Raw genomic sequence first — 23,105 nt, 5'->3', positions numbered from 1 at the left:
ACTCACCTTTTGGCATCAAAGTCTCCCACCCTCTGCAGCGCTGATGCTTGCAGCAGAAGCCTCCCTGCGCGTCTCAAACTGCCTCCAGGCACATGTTGAACTACTTCCACGCTGGCAGGGCCAAGCACTTCAGCTGCTCTGCTCACCTCCCAGTCCCTGCGGTTCTGCTGCTGCTGCTCCCCAAGGCCATGACGCAATCCCGCCGTGCCCCCCGGGGCCACACACCTCCCATGGGGTGCGGGCAGTGTGATGGGCTGCAGTGCCCGTGCCAGGACCCAGGCACCCTGAGGCGGGCTGCACAGCATGGCTGGTATCACAATCCCCGTGGCAAGCAGCTCACCACCTCATTATTTACAAAAACAGTTCAAAGTAATAGAGAACATACCTGTTTGAGGCTGCAGCTCAAGAAGATGAGACCATATATTGCGAACTGCTTGTGTATAATAGCCAATCTCAGCATTTGCATGAAGACCATATACCTCTGGAGTATTATAAAGTGGCAGAGATTCTATTGCCTCTGCAGTAAAAAACACACTTCTTAAAGATGTGATATATTAAACCACAGGTACCAGGCAAAAAAAGAATACTGCAGTGATTTTTACTGCTTTGCTAGAAAAAAAAATATAATCAAATGCTATAGCGGGTGTTGAAACACTGCAAGGAACGAATAAACATTATTAAGCATGAAATACACCCCCCCTACACCCCTCATGGAAATGCATCAATTAATAACAACATAATTAACATGCTGTTTATGTGGGAATTTTCTTGGGTTTTTTTAAAGAAATGAGGATCTGGCTGGTAAGCTCACATTACAAAGGGCTGCTCACACAAAGCAAGACCAGTAGCATCAGTGGATTGTAACATTGCAATAGGTGCACATGCAACCCCTGAAGTTCCTTTCAGCTTCTCATATCCAGCAACAGATGTATGGGGAGAATGTATACTGTAAGTAGACTTTTTTTTTAATGCTAACATAGGTGGCAGGAAAAGCATTTCTTACCAACAAAGTCATCTTTCACAGTCCCTTGTGGAATTTTATAATCGACTTTGTCGTTTTTATAAAAATGAAACACTTGGAATGTGTCAAATAGGAAATCACCAAGGTACTCATCCATATAGACGGTCAGAATGCGACGATCAAAGCTATCAATTGCTCGCCCACCATACATGACCTAGAAATTAGTTACATCAACATTATAGCATTGGCTTTGGAGCAGCAAATACAGTCTAAAATTGCTGAAAGATCCAAACTACTCTTTGATTTTGCAGTGACTGCATGGTCTAACAGTGTCTCCCTTAAGGGACACCAAGCACATCTTTTCTAGCCCCCTCACAAGGGCAAACAGGCAGGAAGTATTTGAACTTAGTCTGGAGACAGATAGCTGCTCTGGGCACCCCTCATAACCAGTGCTGGTGATTTGTGTGCAATGGTTCCCTTCCCTAGGTACCAGCTCATGCTCAGCTGTGATTAAGTGCTGCAAAACAACAGCTTTCTGCAGAATTTCATGTCACAGCAGCTATGCTGAACTGGCCGGCTATGACACAGCACATACCAGTTACAGCACTGCAAGAGCTTTAGCAACACCTGTTTGTACAGCTCGCACATCAGTTATACTCCCTGTACTAATAAAAGTTGTGCTATTCAGTACCTTTCATCAGAGGATCCCAAGGGCTCTCTCACTCAAAATTAATTAAGCACCATAACTCCCCTGTTGCGCAGTTACGCTCAATGGCCCTATTTCCCTGAGACAATGAGATTAAGTGAGTTGCTCAAGGCTACACCAGAGTTCCAAGACTTCCCAGGAGAGATTCTCAGCCAGCTTTCCTTGATATAGCTCATGCAGAAAGGAAGCTTCATTTACCTGGATTCTTCTACCATCAAATGTTCCTCAGTGACATTGTAGGCACTCACCTCACCAATAAGATATTTGAGACTGTTCCAGGGGATTTCGCCATCATTTTGTTGGAAAGCTTTTGTCAAGTATGTGTTAAGAATTTCTGTGCAGACCTAATAAAGTTGTTGGAACATGTGAGATAAGATTCATAAATCAGCTATATATAAACATAGACTTTATTTAATGCAGTTTTTTGTTTGAAAACTAACAATTATTTCTTCCTCAAATAATTAAAAATTATAAATCCTCCTAAGAAAAGAAACCCATGAGAGAGGCAATAAACACATGAAGGATTGGGAACCTGATTAATTTCTAGTGGCCAAAATTGTTATTATAGAAGATCAGGAGTCTGCATGACTTCACAGCAGCAGAAAAAAAAATGAAGCAAAATCTTATTGCAAGAAGGATTAAAGCTGGATAGATGATACGTTTTCAAAAGTAACCTGAGCAACTCAAGAATATAAGAGCCGTTGTCATTATTTTCTTACCTGGAAATCAGATTCATTAAAATCGTACGGCACATTCCAGCCAACCTTCCCAAACTTCCTTCTCTCCTGAACCACAGCATGGAAAAATGCCAAGACGTAGACTAAGGATTTAAAGGCAGGATGTGGGCACTGCTCTAAGGCTTCTTGGGGAATTTTGAGGTAGGTGGCTCTCATGTTCAGTTTCAGACCATTAGGTGGTTCTGTCACAACCTATCAAAATAATTAGGGAAGCCATCAACTACTGGGTAGCCTCAGGAAAATAATCTATAAATATATCATGTTCTCCAAGTTAGCTATATGATGTAATCTTGACATTTTTGAGCAGCTTTCCAAACTGATATCAATACGGAATTTCTTCTTAAGTAAACACATGACACAAATCTTTAAGTTTATCAAAGTAAACACATGTATGTAAAGAGAAATCTGCTATCATTTTAGAAACAGTCATGGTATTGGAAAGATGTTAATCTTTATCATACTCGAAGATCTAATTTACTGAAATATCAGTACTGTACACATTTTGGTGTGTCCTACATATCACCACAGTAAGACTGCTTAACAGTCTTTAATATGGCTTTACTGATGATCAAACTGAGGCACAGCCAGCTTCCTGGCTTCCTGGCAGCTTTTTCAAAGTGCTCTAAAACCTTCATTCTCACTGCTCATGACTAGACCTACAAAGTGCGTATTTGCAGTCTTAAAGATACGTTCACGCTCACTTCTCCCCACTGCAGTACTGAGCACTGCTGGAAATGAATACTCCAGAGCTGTCATTGATACGCTACAGCACACAATGGGAAGATCTGTCACGACACTGCTTTCAAATCTGTGAAATAAAATAATTATGTTTACAGGACTGGTTCACCACAACAGAAGTAAAACAGCCATAGGAAAGAACATTAGGACAGCATCATGGCTTGGGCCTTCAAAGTAATCAGCTCAGCTTGCTTGTGATAAATGCTGCAGCCTGAAGTAGCAGCTGGAAACCATTATCCTATTACAGCGTCTGCTCCACTGGCACTGTTGCCAGGCTAGAGACAGACCTCAGCTCTGCACTTCAGCATCAGGGCTGACAGGGCTATTCCTGTCTCTCTGGCTGTTCCTCACTTGTGGCAGCATTTGAGTCTAAAGACCATTTGTCACATTTCCAGGTTCACTTACAAACCTCTACTCTGAAGTAACTGCTTTGAGAAGAAACTACTGAACAGCTTTCACCCAAAGGAGATAAACGGGATGATGAAAAAAGGATTTGGCTTATAAAGACAAAAAACTAGTACATAGAGCCCAAGTCAACATGCTGCATTCAGGTCATGCTCCTCCCAAAGCCAGTCTGTTTTGCTCAATAAGAGTGGCAGGCCATGGCCTCCCGACCAGGGTTTCCCCACTGCACGCTACCTTCAGCGCCTTCTGCAGTATTCCAATTGGGAAGCCCTTGGTCGGGTCAGTAGTCAGCCAGAGGCGAAAGTCTGGGTGAGGCTTTGTAATTTTCTCCAGGGCCTTTTCCAGATTGATAAGCCACTTCACCAAAAGGTGACAGTTCTGCAACATTAGCCACTCTCCACGGACTGCTACATTCTCCAACATCTGCAACGCAATCTTAAGAGAGAGAGAGAACTGTCTGTGAGTAACTCTATGCTGTAAGCAAACTGACTCTGATGGGTTAGTGCAGTGAATTTCTTTCTGCTAGCAAGCACACTCAGCCTTTTAGTTAGTTTTTGTAGACTTACCAGAGTGCTCCTTGCCGAGAACAGACCTTTTCCTATACCACAAGAACTTGGTCTGAGATGGTTTTTCTAATTTCATTAATTCCTTTTGAAATTAAAAGTCATGTAGAGCATTTAAGTATTTCGAAAGAATACAGCAGTGTGCATGGCCCAGAAGAGGGTGAAGATCAGAGTCTAGGAAGCAGTAGTCTAAATGAATCTAATAGGAGCTCTCACACTGACAAATCACAGCAAATTCAGTCACCTGCTAAGCTTTGGACAGCCCTGCCTTAGTGTCCATAACGAAAAGAGAGTGACAGGAAGGACAGCAAAAGCAGCAGGTAAAGGTAAATCTTTTTGGTAACAAACAGGGTGACTTCCAATCAACTCATGTCAATACACAGATATACAGGGTCACTGATTAACCTTCGAAGGGCTGCAGAGTAACATGTTTTCAGCTCAACTGGCTTTTAACAGATGACAGTATCATTCTGAATCTACCCTTACCCAAAACCTAAAATCAGCCAGTCAGGCAAATGCCCCCTCTCACATTACAGGAAAGCGTTATTTCCAGCCTGGTAAATTGCGTGCTATGTCTGAATGACAAAGTGGCTCCCTTTAAAGTGGAACAGACCTTTGGCAAGGAAATTTGAACAGGTCCACAATAGTGGGAGCACAATTTGCAATTCGCAGACTAACCTGCTGCACACAGCACATCCCTATTCTCCCACTGAAGTTACCTTTTCTTGGCCTTGTCCCATGGCTAGGAATTTGAGCCTATCCCCTCCAAAGCCGGTCCTCTCAGCCAGTTTCATGAGGTCACTGACAGGATCAGAGCCAGGACTTAAGATGAAAACAACTGGCGAGTAAGGGCTGCTCTGCTCAAAGATAGCTTCAAAGCTGATCACAGGGGGCTGCACGTACCTGTTAGGAGAAGAAGCACAATAAACTGCTCATTTGCACAAGAGAAGCCATCTTGTGTAGGAGATGATTTTTACAAAAACATCAAAGCTCACCGCAGACTGCATGTGGAAATGATACAGAGTCAACTCATGCTCTGCTGTTCAGGCAAATTACAAAAGCATTTACATAATTGATTACAACTCCAGTTCTGTGTGAAATACCTGAATGGTGTGATTTGGATTTGAAAGAAGAAAGTAGCTTACTTCTCACTCATTGTCAGAGTAATGTAGTCGGTAACTGCCCGATACAGCCGATCCACCCGGAAACACCGTAAAAGTAGGAGCTTCTGAAAGTTCGTGAGACTGTTCTGGTACTGCATGGGGAACGGCATCTGCTCCAGAGCATCTGTATCATACCACTGGCAAGAAAAGATGGGAGACAATGCAAAGGAATTTCATGATTCCGTCAACAAAACTACTAGGAAAGCAGACAAAACCAATTTCATTAACAAGGGGCCGAGAGACACAAGAACAAGAAGAAAGTCAATCAGCTGCAAAGAAATATTAAAAGAAGAAGTGAATGTAAAAAATTCAACATTTTCACTATAAGGTATTCAAGTCCAGAAACACATTTGTACTTCATGTCAAGTAATTCTCTTAGGATACAGAAAATAGCATCTCAAGCAAAAAGTATTAACAGATTGCTTATGGAAAGACTTCTTATAAAGCAACAAGATATGGAATGAAACTAAAGGTAGAACAAAGGGAAGTCTGTTTTTGTAACTAGCCTATAGAACTCACTGCCATAAGAAGATCAAAGTACAATTTAGCAGTACAAAAATAACAGTGAAATGGTGACTGTTCAAATCAACAGCAAAAATTCCACTGGCTTCAACAGGGTAAATAACTCATCTAAGGCATCTGACTGGAAAAATAAAAAATCTACAGTATACCAGGGAAGATTTTTTGTTGTTTGTTTTTTAAAAAATAAGAGCCTTAACTCTTCTGGAAATAAGCCAATCACTAACTGAGGTCAGGAAGAAAAGCAAGGCCTTGACAGAAAAAGCCAGTGGTGACATGCCTCCTGCCGAGTGCTATGGCACATTGCATCATACTTGAACATTTAATACCAGAAGAAAAACAAGGAGAGAAAACAGGATTGCAGAAAAGCACGTACATTTTTCCATACATCTGGATTTTTTTCCACATCATCTGGAAGAGATTCAAATTTCTCAGGAAATAATTCAGACAAGCGAATTAGGTCTTCCCAGCCTTGATCTGGAAGCCAAGCATACGGTTTCTTTCGCGCACTCTTCTCCAGGGAAATATTGCCTAGTCACATTCAGAAACCAAAGTGAATGTCCATGTCATAAATTCTTCAATACATGACCACACATACAGCCCCACTGCACAGAGGAACCAACTGGAAATTTGTTTCTGGAAGCACTGTAAGATTAAATTGGTCTGCTGAATAAAAGATGGCATTTTACAAGTCCTTGCAAAAGCCAGAGCTTTCTCTTTGCAAAAATTTTTTAAATTATTTATACATAGTCAGAAAACAACTTAAGATTATTTTCTCAGGTAACATCCTATCAATTAGCTTAAGTGAGATTTGCCAACATCTGCAGAGAAAGATTAGCCTCTTCGCTGTTTAAAAAAGTGAAAAAAATAGAAATAGCAGAATCCACAATCTGTGTAAATCAACATAGTTCAGCTATCTTCAGTGGTTTCTCTACGTGCTAGCTCTTACAACAAACCATATCCAGACAAAAATCTTATCTTCAAAAGATCTTTTAGCTATTGCTACATACAGCTATATATTTATATATAAACATTCACTTTACCTTTCAAAAAGAATTCAAATTCTTCTTGTGGAACTCTGCCATCAGCTTGTTCTATCCTGACAGTCACATTAAAGGAGAACAGTAATTTGTGCTTCTCAAACAAGCCTACATCAAAAGGACAATATTTTCAAAAATCAGCTGCTAAAACTTGTGGAACCGAAGCAATCTGTTAATCCATATCCCGCATCTGGTCACCTCACAAAGACCAGGGTGATCAAAGATGGGGCTCTAGATCAGGCTTACAGAATCAAAACAGCATCTCTGAGCTACATCCAGGGATGTGAGATCCACAGCTGAAATTTACTATCCATAACTGTATTAAGAAAACCATTTCTTTAAAAGGTAACACACATAGTTTCTTCAAACAGAAACAGCAGGGAGTGAAGTGTAAACCAGGACCAACGCTGAGAACTGAACCTTAGTGAATTCACCGCTTGGTAACTTGCCTCTTTAAAATAAACCAACCAAAGGCATGGCTTTTAACAAGCATTTGCACAACACACTATCAGCCCATCACTAAATTGCACTGACCTGTGCAGCCATAGTTATAGGTGTTGTAAGTCAGAGTATCCATGATGTTTTTTAACCTCTTCACAAGAACAGGACTGGGCATGGATTTCCGAAGAGAGAGTCCAAAAACTTCTAAGAAGGAGACCAGTGAGTACTGATACATGATGTTGACAAGTGCCATTTCAGACAAGACGGAGAATAAAATGGCCCCTCTCCTGGCGGCTGGTCTGTAGCCATCTCGAAGACGATCAATATCCACCGCTGTTGTCTCAGCCAGATTCAGTTTTTCAGTCACCTAGCCATACAATGATTTTATACACGTGTAATTACTGATCCATAGTACGTATGTTATATCACAATAAACTATTCAGTGCCTGCATCTATATGTTGACTGTATAGGGAATCTGGGTAGGTAGCCCTAAAGAAGTAGTACTAATTGTAAAAAACAAAAGTTAAATAAAATGAATCCCACCTTTATGAAAAGTGAAGGCAAAGATTTACACAGAATCATGGAAGTAGTCTGGGAAGGCCCTCCAAGGATCTTTAGTTCAACTTTCTGCCCAAAGCAAGACAATGACCACCACTAGATCAGGTCAGCTGTGGCGTTGCCCAACTACAGCCTGAAAACCTCCAAGGACAGAGATTCTACATCCTCTCTGAGTAACAAATACATTAATTTTTCATTTCAGATCTGATACAATACCGAAAGATGCAACATAGGAGAAAACTCTCCATTTCCTTTCAAACCAATTCCTAGCTTCAAGGGTGAAAGATGAAGCACCACGAAAAAGGAAAGATGATGTTTTATTAGTAGATAGATAACCTTCCAAAAAGCCCAGAGCCGGTACCTCAGTAGCTTTGGATTTTGTCTCTTCTAGTGTTTGCACCAAGTCCAAGTTGTCCAACATGTTTCCTGTGGAAGATGTCAGTTCCTGAAGGAGAGAATCTTCTAGATCTTTCAGCAAGTTTTTGTTGTCACTTGTCTCCTGAATGAGATGTTCTCTCTGTTCCTCCAGTTCTCTTCTTTCAAAGCCCGTAATGACGCTGAGCAACTGATCCTCTAGGCCCTTTAGTGTAACTACAGATACAACACATGTACACAGCACAGTCGTTTTTTAAACACGAGAGCTTTTACACAACTTATTTCATCTTCATCATCCTGTAAAACTACAGTGATGCAACAAAGTGACTTCGTTAGTAACTTTGCATCTCATTTCTACCAAAGCATCCCAACAGGTGCAAGAAGAGATATTTAGCTCAGTTTCAGATTAGAAGAGAGAAGTGAGAAGGATTTCCTATTAAATCAGATGCGAAGTATAAGGGAGACTAAGATTTGTTTTAAATTTCATTGCTGTTTCAAACAACTACCCAGACCCTAAATTTGCACTACAGTATAATCATTACTTTTTTACTAAGTATACACTTCTGCTTACCTGTATAATTGATAACCATAGCTTTGCCAAACACAGATGGAGAATACTTTGGGTTTGATAACTTGGTGTTCAGGTACAATCTGAAATTACTGTCGTAGTCAACCTCCTTGTCACCCAGAACAACAAATGTTCGCCCCTGTGCAACTTTGATATTCTTCTCTAAGACATTGTCTATCACCGGATCAATGTATTCATCAACACCATGCAGCAAGAAAGGGCTTCCATACTTTATGGCCAGTTCTAGTTGTTTAAGGAAATCTGGGTCATTAAAGGAAGCCATCTGCAAAAGAATAATGGGAAGATATGAAAAGAGAACTTATATTCAGTTTGCTGAAGATCATTTTTTTACAGTAGTTGCCAGCACTAACGAAGTTTGCTCTTTGTTGTTTTTTGTCTTTCCTCTTACAGATGATATAAACTGCACTGGTACAAAACAGGAGATATGCTTTTTCTTTTTTTTTAATTCTGATTAACTGAGAATAATTTCCATTTGGATAACTATTCTTCAAAGTTCCGCTGTGCCTCTGACTGTGTTAATTGTCCTACATGAAAACTCCACCCTGGAGCTGAGACAAAACATAGTCTACACCAGTCTTCTGGGTATATTATTTCTGCATGTATTAAGGCTAGCCAAGATCCCAAACAAAACATCCATCCCAAAGAACTGAAGGTCATGTGAACACTGATATTCATTACCTATTTCAGAGACACAACAGTCAACACGTTTATCAGTACATAATCGGTTCCCCACTCAAGGTGACAGATATTTATGCAGATTTTAAAACAACCAGTAAAGAGGTAAAATGATAATTTATCTTTACTCTCAGGTTATTCTTTTCTTCTTTCTTCTTAATCCAATGAAATGCCTGTTGTTGTGGGTCAATACAGAGCGGGAAGCGGCTTGCATATGTTGTCAGGATGCCATTCTGGATAGAGAGCTCATCTGGAGGCAATCCTTGGGAAACCCATCTGAGAACGGAATGGATCAAAGAGCAGTCTAGAAAGGAAACTTGATGGGAGAGCAGCACGTTTCATTTGTGAGTAAAATTACGCAGTTCACTGAGCACACTATTAGACACACAAGGAAACACACAGTGGACGTGATTGTGAGAAGACTGTCAAAACTCAGACTGATTCATTGTCTGAGCCATTTGCAACTACGCTACTCAAAACACTGACTTTCATTTGGTAGGTAATCCTGCAGTAGTTGAAATATGCTATCTGGGCATGGGTTTAATACCAGGTTCATTGAAGTCAATGAAAAGACTCCTCTTGGGCTATGGGAACACATATTATAGATAACTCCTTAATAAATTTCCCAAAATGGTATTGTATGTGTCTAAGTTCAGTGAATGTCCCTGGAGTGTAAAGTACAATGGTTTGTTATAACAAATAGTTTCCCTTAACCAGAAGAAAAATTATTTGTCTCCTTTTCATCTTTGCAACATGAAAGTAAAACGGGCTCTCCCTGGTATGGCTGTGCACCTCCACCCACAATGCCAATTCTACCCTACAGATTCACATCCAGACTCCCACTTCACAATTTCACATTAATTAATCACTGGGTTTCTTGACCGGACGTACCTGCTAACCTCCACGTCATTTGTCAGAAGGCCTTCTAACCTAAATGGTTGACTGAGAGGAATCTCTCGTGAGAGGATATCTTGTTGCCACACTTGATAGATCATTTCATTACGAAACTCCCAGTTGAATGCTCCTTCATAGCTCAGAAAGGCAGCACAGAGTAGACAGTCTCCAAGCAACTTCACCTTTCGTATTTCATAGTCTTCTAATTCCTTTGTCCACCTGATAGAATAATAAGGAAATACTGGGTCAGTCTGTACCAGGGAGATGGGGTTTATGTGCAGAATTTCCAGGTGCTGCTACTTTAGATGAAGGCTGAGACAGACCCCCAAATTTACCATCAGTTGCGCTCTCACTATTATGATGGCCATAGACACTGAGCTAATCTGAACCTTCTTCCTTTTAATCTGAGTTCACCTTGTTCTTCTGCACTAAAAATTGTTATTTTTCAAGAGCTAATGGATATTATCTTAGAATGGATATTAGCTCTTCTCAGAAACAGATATCACAGGAAGTGATGTTTCCAAAAAGTTTAAGTCTGATAGGTATTATCCCTGGCACATGACCCTCCGATGTCAAAAATGTTCCTCTTCAAATCTAGACTTACCTCTTGTTTTCAGATCTCAAGCCATAGATGAGCTTGTCAGCAGCATCTAATCTTCTCTGCATAATCTCCGCTTCTTCTTGCAAGTGTTGCTTTTCTTTTATTGCCTCTTGATATTTGCTCCCCAAAGCTTTAAGCTCATTCTGAATGGTAGCCAACTCTGCCTTTATCTTTTCCAGTTCCTGCTTACTTAAGTAATAGTTCCGTTCTAGCCTAGCCACCTACATTACATTATGAAGGAAACACAAGAATATCAGAGGAAAGGGGGGCTTTGGAGAGAAGTCTCAAGTTCTCAGATTTCTTTTGGCTATTTCAGATATTTCAAAATGTCCTGGTAATAAACATTTTAAGCCAAAATAACTGGCACTGTTTCTCACCCACCTCTCCCTGTTCCAAACATACACATCATGGTCTGATACTGCAGTTCCAAAGCAGATAGATATCCTAGAGTTTTGTACCCACAAGGTACATTAAAGCATGTGAGCAGTCCTGCTGGCATTGGGGGTCAGCAGGACTGTCATCCCATGACAAAAGAGGACGTCTGTCTGCTTAACAACAACAATACTGAAGGCCTCAAAAACAGTCAGACTCATCATCTTTCTCAGTAGTCAGCTGTATATAATAACCTTTTCTTGAAGAAAGTTTCCCAGCATCATTGGTTGGACATTAGAATTCCTTTGGTAAGACGGCTAACTTCCCAGCCATTCGAAACAAACAGCTAATCAAACGGTCTGTGCTTAGGGGACACGGATGTTGTGTACTGCTCTGTCCAGATGCCATGTGTTTTGAAGTCTGTTTTCAGCAGACAGCTAGAAACTGTTTTTCTAAGCATGTTAGATTACAAATTTCCAGCTGAACATGATCCTCCCTCCTCCTTCAAGCACTGGCATGGATGGGAACCCATATCCCAGCATTATGACACAACAACAAACATAGCAATTTATAACTGAGTACCTGCCTCATTCCTACTGCAATAGCTCTCCTAAACATCTCTTTTTAAGCACTTCAAAGAGAAGTGGGCAGTCTACGAATCTGTCAAGTATTATTTTTCTCATCAGGATCATGCTTCATCCTCCTCTGAGTTTGAATCTACACACTTTACCTTTTCTCTCTTTGGCTTGGCTTCTTTAAGTACATCACAGTAGCTCATCACTGCTTCAACAAACTTTAACATTCCAAGTCCTGCTCTGCTCACAAGTTCCATCTCACTGAAGGTAGTGTTAAGATTCTTTAACAGAGCTAAATGGGCAAACACAAAAATATTGCAAGTGACTTGAATTACAGTGCAGAAATCCTCAGAGAAATAGCTTCCCCTAGCAGCAATATCAAGCAATGCTGTGACAGACAATATGAAACATTTGTCAGAATATTAAAGAGACTCTGACCTTGAGATGAAGCTACTGGGCTGTAACAATACAAGCACAATATTGCAAGTGATTTCTCAAGTTCCTTCTCCATGAAGGGAGTGCATTCAGGACCATGGGTTGTCTTCTGTGCAGCAATCAGATGCAATTTTGTTCAAAGAGCCAAATTCCTCTCTTAATGGAACTACTCTGGATTACACCCTTGTGAACACGTGTAAAGTTTGGCCCATAAGCTTTAGATATAGCTCATCTTCTTTCCACCCTGTATATATCACATTTTAATTGCCACCACATGGATGAGGTCATAATTCTACTAAGTGTCTAAAAACAAACAGCAGGCCTGCTCACCTATCCTGTTTGTTTCTTGCCTGCTCTAAACCAGAGTGCATAAGACCCTAGCTAAGGTATAAACTGGATATAACACATAGCAGAAGGTTTTTGCACCCTGAAAAATCCAGCCATCCCAACAGTGCAACATCTGCAGCATTGCGGACAGTGCTGTCCACTTGCACAAAGCGAATCCCACCCTCCCAAACAACACTGGAAGGATTGCTGCTGACATGGCTAATCACATTAGCAAGATCCTACATTCATTCCAAGTATACAGATCAGTAATTTACCTCGGACAGATTTCACTTGGCTCTGAGTAATTCCATCAAAATCTATTTCCATCATGGATCGCAGGAAATTTGCCTCAGACATCATCCCTTTGGCTGTCTTCCAGTTTAATTCTTTGTAACCTCTTATTATAAGAACACATTCCAAAACAGCCTGCACCTGCTTAGGGGGTTTTGCAAAGGATCTAGAAAAGAGATTAAGGACACAATGGAGGAAAAAAAGGAGGAGACAAAGCACATGATGCCAGACATATTGCAATGACCCTCTTAACGTTCCTGTTAAGAGGGTCATTGCAATAGAACAAGAGCTAGTACGTAAGTCATCCTACATAAAGTGAAAAAGATCACCCAGGCCAGATGAGAAATTATTAACTAGTCAAAAGCTCAAAACTAATTCTTGTATTCAGACAATTTGATCAATGAAATATTAAGGACTTCAACAGTGGAAGGCCTAAAATCCTGAGCCATGATATTCTTCCCTAGGGCAGTGAAGCAGCTGTCCATCACGATATGCAGTACAGGAAGAATCCAGAGATCTACAACAGAAAGGAAACTAAACAAGTGTGGCAGGGAAGGGAGAGCCATTGCTATTTCAGGGAGATGCAGGTCAGGGACGGGATGTGCTTTTATATCTATCCCCAAATACAAGATGTATTATAAAAACCATAGAGGGAAGTTAATTCAGCAGAAAAATACATTTTCATGCTATCAAAGCATCCCTGAAAAATAACTGGTATGGGTTCCTATTCACACAGAATAAAAACACGAGGCATAAAGGAGTTTAGACACCCACTGCTCAGGCAAAAACCACAGCAGTTTCTATTGCATCAGAGAAATGCACACCATAGATAAATATGGGGAAGACATCAAACAAAAGACTGGAAAAACGGGCTTGAGGGGAAGTCCTGGGCAAGGAATCAGGGGATTCTGTTGTGGCCTCTGCACTCAGACAACTGAGGTCCTTATCTTCACATGCAGTTGAGAAAGGCTCAGACCCTGCAAACCAGGGTCTCCCCATGAATTTCCAAGAGTTTATGCTACTGTACATCCAAATGAGTCACCTGATCTCAGTAACATCAGACTTGTCAAGCTTCTGAAGCTCCAGTTTGGCAGCTTCCAATATAGGCATGACTTCAGCCAAAGCTCTCTCAGCTGCCGCCTTCTCCATAGCAATAATCTTATTCTGTTCCTGGATCTCCACAGCTTTTTCTTCAGCCAGTTTTTTCTTCTCCTCAGCTAGGAATTGTAAAAGCAGGGCCATATATGGATTTTTGTAAGCAGAACATATACTAATATGCTAATATAGATATGTTCTTGGCTGCAAATCAGAAATTACCATCAACTCAGTACCTTTTTCTTGCTAGCTTGCCAATGTTAACAGTTCTATCACCAGGTTAGGAACACTGTTAGTGTTCCACACAACAGCATACATAATTTTTCCTCCTATGCTTCCCTCTGGTTTTTCTCTAATAGTAATTTTCTGAATCAGAAGGTCCCTTTCTTGCTAATGCCTCTTTCCCATGTTACGCCCTACACCTTGGAAAGGGAAGACAAGGGCAGGCAAACATAGTTATGAGTTGTGTAAAGTACTGTACGCCAAACACATAGTAATCTGTGCAAGACAGAAGAGCTGCTCTGCTAGCATGACATTAGGTCAGCACAAATGGAACAAGGGGGTTACCTCTAGAAGCAGCTGGAGCTCTTAGAGGGTCTTCCAACACAACACAACACAACACAACACAACACAACACAACACAACACAACACAACACAACACAACACAACACAACACAACACAACAACACAACACAACACAACACAACACAACACAACAACACAACACAACAACACAACACAACACAACAACACAACACAACAACACAACACAACAACACAACACAACACAACACAGACTATGTGAGCCTTGCATAGCCTGTGGGACACTTGGGTAGTTGTAAACTACCTACCTACTTCTGTGTTTGCTGAAATCTCTTGTAACAAAGCCTCGCAAGCAGCTGATTTTTCTGCTAGCACAATCTTTTGCTCAGCAAGTTTCTTGTTCAGCTCAGCCAGTTGTACACTAGCTTCCTTCAGCTTAACTAAGCCCCCATCCAGACGTTTACATTGTGCTAGACAGAAAGGAGAAATGTTAGTGATGCATTGATTGTGTACTACCACACAGCAACAGACAATCTCACAGAAGGTAAATATGCTTATAGGTGCACATGGCAGCAAGGCAACCTTGGTTATGAAAGGAAAATGACTCAGAGATTTTTCCTTTCCTAAGCCTCCCACCCAAGACAGTGTTAATGTTGCCTGAGCTGAGCTGCCACGGACTGGCCCTGTGCCACGACTTGCTTTCCATACACTGTTTATGTTTTATCCTTCTCACATATTTCAGTGCCCACTGAAGTATGAGTAAGAATTGCTGCTTGAGGAAGAATGTCAAACCCTGAGCTAAGCTGAGCTGGTATTAGATTTAATCAAACTCTTCCCCAGGCAAAGGAGCATTTGGTTTGGAGATTCAGGCTCGGGTTCATGCACAAAAGAATTTGAGGAGAGCGCACTCTTTGACACACAGAGCCTGAACATTCACCTGTGGCCAGGATGTTGCTCCAATGTCAAAACTCAATGCCAGCATAGCATTTGAGACAGTACTGATAACATCATTTTTGCATAATGCGGGTAATATGCAGGATTCTCACCACAATTTTTTTTCTTTTAGAAACATTTAAATCACTTATCAAAAGTAGAAAACATCTACATAGCCTCACCTAAAACGAACTCATTTTTCTCCTCCAGCAATTTTGAGTAAGTATGGATAAAATCAAGGTAATTCTTTGGTGTGACATGGTTTCTACGTCTCAATTTCTGCAGAAACCTCTTGCTGAAATCCCCTACAGATTCATGCACCACAACCATGTGCTCAATCACTGACTTGGAGCTCTCCGATGGGATGCGTGTGCTATTTCCTAAAATCGGGCAGAAGAAATGAAAAATGTCAAAGGTTTGGGTTTTTTTTAAGAGCAAGCCGATTACCATCTTCCTTATGCATATCTAAGCCAGGCAAAAAAAGTCTGCCTTCTTGGGTAAAGAGCAAGACCAAGGCACAGTCAAAAGAGAACCTGGGCCTCCTGGCAGGCAGGCCACATTGTCTGCAGAGTCAGGAACTTGAGTTTTAGCAATTTTTCAGATCTATGTGAGTAAGAAACTTCCATCCAAAACCATTTTTTGACTGGAATTTTGCATCACCCATTTAGACTTAAAGTAACAAGGACAATGGGAAATCAAATTATCTACAATAACTGCAAAGTAAAATATTTATCTCTTAGGATATCCCAAGGGTCAATGCATTAAAATACTGACATTTTACATACCAACAAAGGATTGTGCAACTGCATACAAGGCCTGGGGGGGCCATGGCAAGAACCAGTCAATACCAGTGTTGTTGACAAGACCTTAAAATAAAAGGATAGTGTTATCGGAAAAATTCCTTTGCAAAACTAGACCCTAATCTGCCAGGCAACAACCTTATTTGCATCAAGAATCTGTAGGATCTGTCTTATTTGACTCCTGCTTAGCAATAAAATTTATCACAAAGTCAATACTTCCATTTTGATAGTATACAATCAACTTTGCACTCGTGCCGTGCTAACCCCATTGTACTATTCTTTAGGCTGTACCATTCTACAGGATGCAGGCAAGAGCTGCAACAAGGTATTTTAATGCTTGGGTTAGGATTCTCACCCGTACCCATCTTTCACGTCACTTCAGTTCCCAGGACTCCTTTCAGCCACTTGCTGAAGCGTAACATCCACCAGGCTCAGGTGTTTTTTCTCCAGTGGGTGTCCTTCCAACCATGCCCCTTTTTTTGGCTTTGGATACAAAACTGTTTCTCTTACCACCATCCTAGTTTCATAATGATTTAATACCACACATTCTTCTGTAAACTACAGAAGAGAGGCTGCAGACACAGGCTGTATATTTCCGCTTCAATGACGATGACCAATTGATTTCCAGCTATTCAGCTGGAAAATGAACTGATCTGGTAAATGCTAATCAATAATACTCACTGATATGTGGTAATTAACTAGGGGGAAAAAAATCATGCATTGTAAATCCTTGATCATGAAACCTGCTTTGCCTAACTTTAGCTGTCAGACATCCCTGAGTGTCCACCAGAGATTTTTCTCTTGCCTGCAAACCTGTATTCTGCAGGAAAGGGACTAAGCAGTGTGTACAACTGATACCTGGGAAATTTCTGCACCATGTTCTCAGATTAGCCCCAACTGGGGACATTCCCAGGACAATGTGAAGGTTGCTTGCACATTTTTTTACAAAATATTGCCAGAGACTCTCTTTAGCTGGGTTCATGCCAGCTTTAGTAGCTTCATCTCCAATCTGACTTAGTATGGTGTCTTTTTCATCATCTGGAAAAAGGGCTGGCACCATTCCTGTAACATAAGGGCAGAGGAATGCTAGTGAGAACAACCAGAAAGAGAAAACAGTGTGGCTGGGAACAGGGTAGATGAGAAACCTAGTTCTGCAAAAATTATTCTGGGTGGTTTTGAATGAACCTATTAACCTATGCTTCTCCTCCTCCCCTCAGCCCCCATGGAAAATAGAGGGGCAGTACTTCGGATGATGCAAAGGGATTTAGAGGGATAATTAATTAATTTTTGTTTGGGCTTCAGCAACATACACAAAACATAGAACATGTCACAAGAACATAAAGTGCTTCTAACTTTGCAAAGAAAATATTCATTGGTGAACTATCAGTTCACATTTTCATTCTCTCAATCACGTGGCAAATATTGCTTGTTACCTAATGATAGGCATAAGCAGACCAAGGAAAAGGGATAAGATTTAACACATCTGTTTTCAAATCAGACATAGGAACTTCTGTAGAGAGGGTGGTCACACAGTGCCAGCTGCTGCTCATTTTCAGCTGCTGCATACAGTAAAAGATACTAAACTAGATTTCAGGACATATATATATAAGCAGTTGCTTCAGTTCAGGTGAATGCTATCCAAAAGCCAATGGGACAGACGGTGGGTTTGTGTCCAAATGCAGCTGAAGTTATACCTCAGTCTTGGAAGAAATCTGAAACTCCTGCAACAGCAGCAACAGCATGAATTAACCCTATAGCCTTCCCTGATACATATAAATGACTGTAAGAAGATGACAAGCCATTACTAAGGCCAAGATCATTTCAGGTAGTACAGAAAAGTGTAACTAACTAAAGCAGCAGAGGATGCAGGGTGAAACAGTAATAGCTGCATCAAGGGTACGTTTGAGATTATAAATCACAAGTAGATACTGATCAGGAGCAATTGAGGCTGCCTATGCTACCTGAAGTTAAAATGTTGTTGATGAGTTCCAGGAAACTCTCTTCTGCTACCTGGGTATCTGTAAACAAGAAGACCATTGACTTGTTCTCAATACCCAGCTTCTGGTACAAATTCTTCAAGTCTTCTCGGAAATTATTTTCTCCATATCCTCGACTCAAGATGATCTCAAATACCTAAAGATACAAACATATACTGAGAAGACACAGATGGACCCAAGACATGATGGTAACTCTAAATTTCAATTGGACTGGATCAAGGGTTTTTGTTTGGCCCCTAACATCAGTAAATGTTAAGAATCAAATAAATTATACACTACATTATTTTTAAAAATTACATTTGTCCAACCCTGAAGGATTGCATTTTCAAAATTGCTTTGTGTTCATCCTCTGCCAGAGACTGAAAATACATCTTTCCTATCTGAAATATTACAGTATCAATCACAACAAAGTTCCTCCACAAAAGCACACCGGTGCTGCTCTAAGACAGATAAGTAACAAAAGCAGTAGTTAGAGATTATTAGTTGCTCACTGCCAGACCCATCCTTGTTTTCAGTCCCCAGTGCCAAAACCCAGATTCAGGCACTGACAGCTTCTTGCCCAGATCACCCACAGTCATTATTCTATACCTCCTGGCAATCACCTCTGCCTGTTCTTCTCTCCACAGGGAAGAGATACCAGCCTGATCTTATCTTGCTGACTGACTTCCCTCCCCCAGCCCCCTGCCAATTTAATCCTGATCACAGTATTGCTTTCCTTGTCTTCTTTCACTGCAAAGATGCAGGGTCACTTACCTCATATCCAGCTGTATAGGCAGCCAGTCTCGTTAGAGACTGCTTTCCTGAGCCTCCCACTCCTATCAGCAAGGCATGCCCATGATCCATCCGTATGATGCGATGTACATGGATTAAGTGCTCCAAAGCATCATCAAAAAGAACTAGGTTCATTTTAATATTAACTTCATTATATTCCTCCAAAATCTCCTGCAGAGAAAGGTGGACAGAATGTTACTGGGAGACCAGTGAAACAATTAATAACATTAATAAAATAACAACCCATTTAGCAGCATTATTCCTTTCCCCTTCCTCAGGGAAAATAAACTGTTGGAAAACACTGCTGACTCTGTAGTTGATCCTCAACATTTATTACTGCAGACCCCAAATGGATAACAGTGCACATAAATTCTATGTGCACACAGAAAGAGAACAGATTTCCTAGTCTGAGGCAGGCTCCCGCCCATTCCTCAGGCACAGAAACAGCATCAGGCACAGCTCCAAGCTGGTGCACACTACCTGAAAGAGAGCTTTTGCTGCATCATAGTCTTGGATATCTTCATAAATACGAGGTTCTCCTTCACTCAGTGCCATTCTGAAATCTCCAAAAAGAATAGGATCCCTCATGGCCTGCTCCAAGTCATCTCTGAAATTCTCTTTGATTAGGCTTTTTATATGACCTTGTACCTTCAAGGATATGAAATGAGTCAGGCAACACAACGAAGCAGATGATTCTGAATCCAGTAACACTTAGAAGGGTGATAATGCAGATTCTTGCTCAAATACTGACCGATTTCAAGGGGATACTTATGTCACTAGAAGGTCTAAAGACCAAAGCCTCCTATTGTGTTCTATGTATGATCTAAAATGATCTAATAGGCAGTTTAACAACCATTCAATCCAATGGACTCCAGAAGTTTAACACAGGAAAGGATAAGCCTGCTAAAAAAATACCTTCTCATATATTGTTGTAGATATTATTTCAATAAACCTTCCTTCTCAACATTCATAGATGATTCCCTAACTAGATTTCTCACAAATCTTGTAAGTCTGAATGAATGTATAAATACAAAAAAGTTGTGATAGAATTACTCTGAGTTCTGAAAATTGAGCTGGAAATGTATCTTTGTATGTTAGAGGAGAAAGTTCTAAGCAGAAGAATCTGAAGCCATCTTAATCTAGCTCTTTTCATCTCAGCGAGTTGCTTTGCAAGTTGCTTCACAAGTTGCTTATATGTAAGTAAAATCTACCCCAATTCCTCCCCTAATTCTCAAGGTATAAAACTGTCATAATTCTCTCTTGTGTTTTAAGATATAATTTGGAGCATTTTCCAGTTTGCCTAACAGCCAAAACTGACTCCATTGTTTAAGGACTTGGCTTTTATCCTTCTTTTCCCTACTTGATTGTATAGTCACATTCTGATACAGTCCTTCCTAAAGGAAAATACTGACTCAAAGTGATTTCCTGAGTTTTTTCCTGCACTGCTCTCACACTTTGTCACCTGTGCCCCTGCTAACCAATTTTCCGGGACAGGCAAACCAAGTGACCCTTTCCTTCAGCAGATCTGCTCACTTAGTCTGCCATAGTCACTTTATTTTAGAAAAGAAAACTCCATGGGCCACATTTATAATTAATGGAGCAATATAGTGGTTAGACAAATCTGCAGTCTGACTGCAAGACCAGAGTGCAACAGTTGGTAATGTTGTTGCAAATTAGTTGCCATAGTAACAGTCAGTGACTACTAAAAATTGAAAGAAATTACTCACCAATGCTTTGTCTGCTTCATTATTCAGCCTGTCATGGAAAACCCTCAGGCACTCATTTCTCCAAACTCTCACCATCTGGGTCACTGTTCGAAACCTGAATTCACATCGAAATATCAGACTGCACCAAATGAGCTGACATGATGCCTAAGGTATATGGTTAATAACACTGACCAAATTCTGGACTGACTTACTTTACTCTTTTTGGTTTTGTTCTTTTCATAATAACTAATTTGCTTGCATTTTTACCTCTGAATACCTAATTTAAGAAAGAGTAATGCACCAGCATTTGTCATCAAGTGTAAGATCACAATTTCGGATGTTACTGAACATTTTCTCATTGTGGCAAAGGTCTAATGAAAAGTGTCCAAACATGACTGATTTCATATACCATATTACTTCATCTTCATCTAGGTTCATGCAATATAAATAGATGTGGGAGCACTGGAGACAATTTTTCTGTTCTTACCTCTCTGGAGTTGTAAGAATAAGTCCATTATAGACCCTGGAAAGATCCCGCAGATTAAAAATATAATGGAATTTGGAAGGAGTAGGAGGTAGGTCACAAGTAATCATTTTATAAAGCTCCAAAGTACATGCAGTAATCTTGTCAGAGATGGTTGATATAGACTGATTAAACATCTGCAAACATGAGAAAGAAGAGGTGTTTCCATGAGACTGTCCCAAGAGAACTCAATGCTATTAAACATATTCTGCTTTCCAGCTTTTAAACCTGCTTGGTGTATTTCAAATAACTGAAGGCAAACATACTCAGAAATTCGTATTCCTCTGTATGAACTTTGTGCAGTTGAATGTTTTGGACAGGCCCCATCTTCACTCCTGAGCTTGCAGAGTGCTGACAGTAACATTGAACTCAATGACCGGAATTTCCACAGCACTTTTTTAACAGAAAAAATAAACTGTTCTTTTCTTATATAAAGTTGCAGGTTATCTGCTAGTAATGCAGTCTACTGCATTACATTAAATTTTTTACTGTCATTCAGGAAAAAGTTTGCTGATCTTTGTTGCTTTTCTTTACAGGAACCATAACCAAATCATTCACAGGTTCCAACCTATGAAAAGCACCAAGTTTATAAATGACCTGCTGACTTGAATGTTTACCTATTACTCAAGAATTTATCAAAACACTGTAAACCCATCAAGAAAGAGAAGAGGAAGGGAAAGGTTTGCATGAGGTTCTAAATATAAGAAAGCCTGATAACAGAAGATTTCAGGTCTAGCGAAAGCACAGAAGTAAATTTATATTTCAAAATAATAAACCTGTTGAGCAATCCTTTAAAAAACAGTGAAATTACCGCAGTGTGGCCTTTCAGGATGGAGGCATAGATCAAACTCAGGGATTGCTCAGAAGGAAAAGGCATGTTAAAAACACTGAAGAGTGAGATGAATCGAGGGTCAAGTTCATTCCGACCTCCTCCAGCTTTCCCCATGGCAGCAATAAAACCCAGGTCTTGAAGAAGTTTACAGTTCATCTCCTTACCACGGTCATAGAAGAAACCTTTCTCTAGCAGCAGCTTCAACAGGGCAATGGGTTGCTGTGTGCCATACTCATCAACCTTTGTAACACAAAAGAGTCAAGATATTCAAAGCACAGTACATCGGCATGCCAATTACTGCTATAAAATGTGGAAATATTGTGCTCCATACTCTGGAGAACATCACAAGGACTAAGTGACACTTTGCAAAGCTCTGGCACTGACTGTGAACATTCATTCCAATGTCTCCTATGGGAAAAGTGCCTCTGTGATAATCTAAATGCACATGTCCTCTTTTGCTCCCTTTGTAAAGAGAAAGGGATGGTTTCTACAATACACCACCTGCAGCCAGTATCAGGCCACAGAGACATGATTTTAATGGCATAAAGAAATGATCCAATAGGATCTCTCTTACATATAGGACAAATACTGTAACAGACAGAAACACTCCCCACTGCACACAAATCCCACTTTCTGAAGATCCTAAACTGAAATCCAGTTACTCACTTACCATAAATATCTTTGACTTGTAATTAATTGACTCTGTGTATGAAGAGACCATGTCAGTGCCACCCGAAATGTTTCTATACTACCTTGCAAATTAATGGCACTTACCCGTGGCATATTCATATCATCAATGAAAACAATGAGACGTTTTCCCATAGGAGGGCCATAAGTGGTTTTAGTTCGTTTCTCTACATTTGTCTCTAGGTTTCTCTGAACGTCCATTGATGTTGTACGAGAAGAGAAGTTAATTACTAGCAGCAGCTGCAAAGGAG

The 23,105-nt window shown here is 40.5% G+C and overlaps 1 protein-coding gene across 1 annotated transcript in view; it reads right to left on the bottom strand.

Moving 5' to 3' along the window:
* Positions 1-23,105, bottom strand: part of DNAH10 (dynein axonemal heavy chain 10) — a 57,037-nt gene that overhangs the window by 3,047 nt on the left and 30,885 nt on the right. Inside the window, exons 45-73 of the mRNA XM_055797212.1 lie at positions 22,942-23,094; positions 22,147-22,407; positions 21,300-21,472; positions 20,834-20,927; positions 19,587-19,754; positions 19,089-19,277; positions 18,300-18,471; positions 17,197-17,400; positions 16,324-16,404; positions 15,721-15,918; positions 14,914-15,075; positions 14,009-14,183; positions 12,951-13,132; positions 12,069-12,205; positions 10,970-11,187; positions 10,363-10,584; positions 9,600-9,747; positions 8,779-9,058; positions 8,194-8,423; positions 7,367-7,640; positions 6,836-6,940; positions 6,169-6,323; positions 5,256-5,410; positions 4,830-5,013; positions 3,782-3,982; positions 2,387-2,596; positions 1,916-2,011; positions 1,004-1,175; positions 386-517 (exon numbers count right to left, since the gene is read on the bottom strand). Of these exons, the coding sequence (XP_055653187.1) occupies positions 386-517; positions 1,004-1,175; positions 1,916-2,011; positions 2,387-2,596; positions 3,782-3,982; positions 4,830-5,013; positions 5,256-5,410; positions 6,169-6,323; positions 6,836-6,940; positions 7,367-7,640; positions 8,194-8,423; positions 8,779-9,058; positions 9,600-9,747; positions 10,363-10,584; positions 10,970-11,187; positions 12,069-12,205; positions 12,951-13,132; positions 14,009-14,183; positions 14,914-15,075; positions 15,721-15,918; positions 16,324-16,404; positions 17,197-17,400; positions 18,300-18,471; positions 19,089-19,277; positions 19,587-19,754; positions 20,834-20,927; positions 21,300-21,472; positions 22,147-22,407; positions 22,942-23,094 (5,131 nt within the window). The remainder of the gene's footprint in view (positions 1-385; positions 518-1,003; positions 1,176-1,915; positions 2,012-2,386; positions 2,597-3,781; positions 3,983-4,829; positions 5,014-5,255; positions 5,411-6,168; positions 6,324-6,835; positions 6,941-7,366; positions 7,641-8,193; positions 8,424-8,778; positions 9,059-9,599; positions 9,748-10,362; positions 10,585-10,969; positions 11,188-12,068; positions 12,206-12,950; positions 13,133-14,008; positions 14,184-14,913; positions 15,076-15,720; positions 15,919-16,323; positions 16,405-17,196; positions 17,401-18,299; positions 18,472-19,088; positions 19,278-19,586; positions 19,755-20,833; positions 20,928-21,299; positions 21,473-22,146; positions 22,408-22,941; positions 23,095-23,105) is intronic.

This window comes from Falco peregrinus, chromosome 2 (genome assembly GCF_023634155.1).
Source record: "Falco peregrinus isolate bFalPer1 chromosome 2, bFalPer1.pri, whole genome shotgun sequence".
In the NCBI taxonomy this organism is placed as follows: Eukaryota; Metazoa; Chordata; class Aves; order Falconiformes; family Falconidae; genus Falco; species Falco peregrinus.
Note: the sequence above shows the minus strand (reverse complement) of the source record. Positions and strands in the feature narration are given on the sequence as shown.